The sequence below is a fragment of the Dromaius novaehollandiae genome, chromosome 22 (genome assembly GCF_036370855.1).
Source record: "Dromaius novaehollandiae isolate bDroNov1 chromosome 22, bDroNov1.hap1, whole genome shotgun sequence".
NCBI lineage: Eukaryota > Metazoa > Chordata > Aves > Casuariiformes > Dromaiidae > Dromaius > Dromaius novaehollandiae.
Window position 1 is genome coordinate 3,823,078 of NC_088119.1, and position 4,347 is coordinate 3,827,424.

General features: G+C 39.4%; 1 protein-coding gene across 1 annotated transcript; it reads left to right on the top strand.

The window, feature by feature from the left end:
- Nucleotides 1-3,063: 3,063 nt before the first annotated feature.
- Nucleotides 3,064-4,017, top strand: LOC135330582 (olfactory receptor 226-like). Its single transcript, XM_064524494.1, has one exon. It carries the CDS (start codon nt 3,064-3,066, stop codon nt 4,015-4,017), a length of 954 nt encoding a protein of 317 aa, XP_064380564.1.
- Nucleotides 4,018-4,347: the final 330 nt, after the last annotated feature.

Consider the following 4,347-nt stretch of genomic DNA (forward strand, 5'->3'; position numbering starts at 1 on the left):
AGGATTCTGTGAGGAGACAGCAGGGCAGTAAGTAGGATCACAACCCTGGACTTCAGGAGAGGAGACTTTGGCCTCTGCAGGCACCTGCTTGGAAGAATCCCATGGGTTAGGGCCCTAGAAGGAAGAGGAGTCCAATAGAGATGGTTAACATTCAAGGATCACTTCCTCCAAGCTCAAGAACAGTGCATCCCAATGAGCAAGAAGTCAAGAAAAGGGGGCAGGAGACCTGCATAGATGAACAAGGAGCTCCTGGCAACAATCAAACCGAAGAAGGACGTGTACAGAAGGCAGAAGCAGGGACAGGTAACCTGGGAGCATTATAGGAACATTGTCAGAGCACGCAGGGAGGGCGCTAGAAAGGCCAAGGCCCATTTGGAGTTGAATCTGGCAAGGGATGCCAAGGACACCAAGAAGGGCTTTTTTAGACGCCTCAGTAACAAAACGAAGGCTAGGAAAAATGGGGGCCCGCTACTGAATGGGGCAGGGGCCCTGGTGACACAGGAGACAGAGAAGGCAGAGTTCCTGAATGCCTTCTTTGCTTCAGTCCTTACTGCTAAGACCAGCCCTCAGGAATCGCAGGCCTATTTACCTAATCTATTTCTGGCTACCAGAAAAAGACCAGACATTCTGTTTTCAGGGTTGAGGTAGTTTTTAACCTCAATGATAAATACTATTGCCAGGTTAGGGACTGGAGAAGAAATAATTTGTTTCTTTGATTGGTCCCTGTGGAAGAAGAAATGAAATGCATAGACTAAGTCTTGAGGAAAGGGAAGAAATAATAAACAGATGTCATAGCACTCAGAAAAGAGAAATATCTTTTGTCACCTTCTCTCTAAACTTCAAAGAATCCATTCTATGTTGATACAAAGATCCAAATTTGTAAGTGAAATTTCCTGATCTATTTACTAATTTATTTAAGTATTTATTTTTTAAGTATTTACTAATCTGGTGTTATTTGTCATAAAGATGAATAGCACTTTTTTTAAGTCTGCTGAATAGTATATTGGCAAATGAAGCTGGTAAAAAAACATTCTGAGAAAAAAAGATGGGTTTGAAGCTAAATCTTTTCATTGAGAAGATGCAAAGTAAGTTTTATTTCTCAAGGAAAATCTAGGAGTTTCCATGGAAAGAGAAAAAATCACAACAGTATCTTTCAATTTTGATATAAAAAGTGAAGATACTTTGTTAGGCTTCCCTTCCCTTCCCTTCCCCTCCCTTCCCTTCCCCTCCCTTCCCTTCCCTTTTGTTCAAAAGAAATCTAATGAATCATACAAATAACCTTCAGGAAAAGGATATATGATCACAAAAGGCACTATGAAAACTTCTATAGCTATGCACTCAAGATCTAAATGCATTCTTAATGTTAATTTGGTAGATGGCAAGATTAGGGAATTCTGAAACCTTTTCCAAAAATTATTTGTGGTATTACTGGCATGATTCATTTGTATTAATAAAAAATGCATGCATCAGAGCCTTTACAAATTAGACATCTATTTTTGGGAAAGCCAACCTCGTCTCTCTTCTAATTAATAGAGAGAAACATGAACATTCTCAGGGTTGTTCATGTCATATCCAGGTACATAACATGTCAGCTGAATTTCCCTTTGCTGGTGTCTCTTTTTCTCCATTGATTATAGAGTATCTTTTTCAGACTTAGACATGAGCAATGTGATTCAGCTGTCAGATTAAGGGTCCTGAATTGTTGTGTCTACATGTAGGTGTGCTCATGAGAGATGGGAGTTAGATTTAGTTGCCTAAGCGTAGGTGTCTAGTACTACTCAAGTTATTCTTGATGACACCCTCCAACTATTGTTTCAGAAGGGCATATGCCAACCCAAGGTGCTTATGTTGGATAGCCTGGGATACCTCAAACAGCAGTCAATGATTAGACAACTGAATCAGTCCTTAACTGTCTCAACTTCCATAGTCAACAGCCTCCAGCTACTGGTTCAGAAGGGCAGACGTTCCCCCATAGGTTCTGCATTGTCTACCAGCAGCTCACTGGTATTTCCAGTACCTCATGTTAGCTCAACTGGTAGTAAACAACTGTTTATGGGCAAGTAAGTCAACCCCTTATGACATGATTCAGTTGATTGAAACAAGAGTTTTAGACACTCTTGGCTGCCCCATCTGGCTTCCAGCTGCTGTTCCAGAAGTGCATGGGGATACTATAAACCTTGTGTAATATCTGCCATCCCCATCTTGATGTCTCACATATCCTGGAATTTTTTAGGTGGCACTACAGTCCATGTCTACCAAACTGAATCTTGCCCTTGTCACAGGAAAGAGAATTCGAACTCTCAATAGTTATTCAGGCTTGCACCCTATTTCTACAAGAACTGAAATATATTATACAAAATGGGAACGAGCTGGTAAAGTTTCTCAAAAATTATCTGAAATGGTGAGACAATGAAGGGAATTTTCAAATTATATTTTGGATTAAGACTGCAGTTTCTGGACACTTGGACTGCAGTGCAAAAGAAGTTGTATTTATGCTTATTATTTTAAATATGATTATGATTACAGCTTTAATTCTGACCTTTATTAAGAAGGAACCTCTGTCCAAGATTCCTCTTTACTAAGTAATAATGTATTGATGAGGATTATGCAAATGCTGGTATTGGTAATGATAATACTTGGCGATTTTCAGAAATGCTTATGGAGGCCAACATACTGGCAATTCTGTTCAAAAATCCCCAGATAAGTTCATAGCACAATTTAGAAAACTTCTAGAGAGAATAGTAGATAATTTTCTAGAGGAAAAGTACAAGTTAGGCATTATGCCATTCAGAGAATTCAGAATCCTCTTGAATTAATGTTATTTTGTTCTAAATAGCATGCATCTTTGAATACCGTAATCATTAACGAAACTAGTGTTAATAGCAGTATCAACACTAATATTAATTTGACTGTAGCCTGAAAAGGAATGTAAAGCAACTATAAAACCAGACAAAGAGAGAGGAGGAGAGAGAGGGAGAGAGAGAGAGAGAGGTACTCTAGTATACTGTATTCACTAATAGTAAGTTGTTGATGTTTTTGTTGTTACAGAGATACATGGGAGACATGGAAGTGAGCAATAGCAGCAGAGTCAAAGCATTTATTCTTGGATTTCCCACTGATCCTCACTTGCAGATTTTCTTCTTTGTATTGTTTCTCATTGCTTATATCTTAGTTATAACAGAAAATATTATCATCATCCTGACTGTCTGGACAAACTGTAACCTCCACATTCCCATGTACTTCTTTCTGAGTAATTTGTCCTTCCTGGAGATCTGGTATGTAACAGTCACACTCCCCAGGACAATGCTCAGCTTTGTGTCACAGAGAAAGAACATCTCTTTTATGGGATGCATGACACAGCTGTACTTCTTTCTCAGCTTGGGCAACACTGAGTGCCCTCTCCTGGCAATCATGGCGTACGACTGTTATGTTGCTGTTTGTAAGCCTTTCCATTACTCCATTATTGTAAGACACACTGTCTGTGTCTACCTCACCGCAGGATCTTGGTTGACTGTTTTTTTCATTTCTGCGTGCAAGGTATATTTTATCTCTCAGCTGACATACTGTGGACCCAATATAATCAACCATTTCTTCTGTGATGTTTCTCCTCTCTTGAACTTAGCCTGCACAGACACGGAAAGAGCTGCCCTTATGGATTTCGTGGCTGCCTTATTTATTCTCCTGATCCCTCTGTTTGTAGTAATCCTATCCTATGCATATATTATCTTCACTGTCCTTCACATTTCCTCTGTACAAGGCTACCAAAAAGCCTTCTCCACCTGTACCACTCACCTTATAGTGGTCATTGTCTTCTACGCCACAAGCATTTTTATCTATGTGAGGCCCAAAGCACTTCTAGATCACAACACAAACACAATTGTGGCTGCTTTCTATACTGTTGTTGTTCCTCTCTTCAATCCTATCATTTACTGTCTGAGGAACCAGGAAATCAAGGATGCTCTCAGAAAGACTTTGTTCAGCAAAAGGTTTTCTTTGCAGAAACATCAGCATTTGTAGTGAGATTGGATAGACAAGAAAATAGTAACACCATAACTGGATTTTACGATTAAATCGCTTTATGAAAAACTCTTGTTTGTGTTAGAAACTGAAGCAAGATGCTCCAAGTTCTTTTTCTTGAAATTTGGGAATTACTGGGCACTGATCAGTATGAGTAAAACACAGTCTTATTCATGACTTTCTGTGAATATGAGCCCCCCCCCCCCCACACACACACTGACTTGCTTTAAGGAGAAGTAATAACAGTAAAAGACAAAGTTAAATGTCATGTTAATGGCAAGAGAAGGAGTTGTACACACTGTCTGCTTTAGGAGTCAGATTTACTTGCCT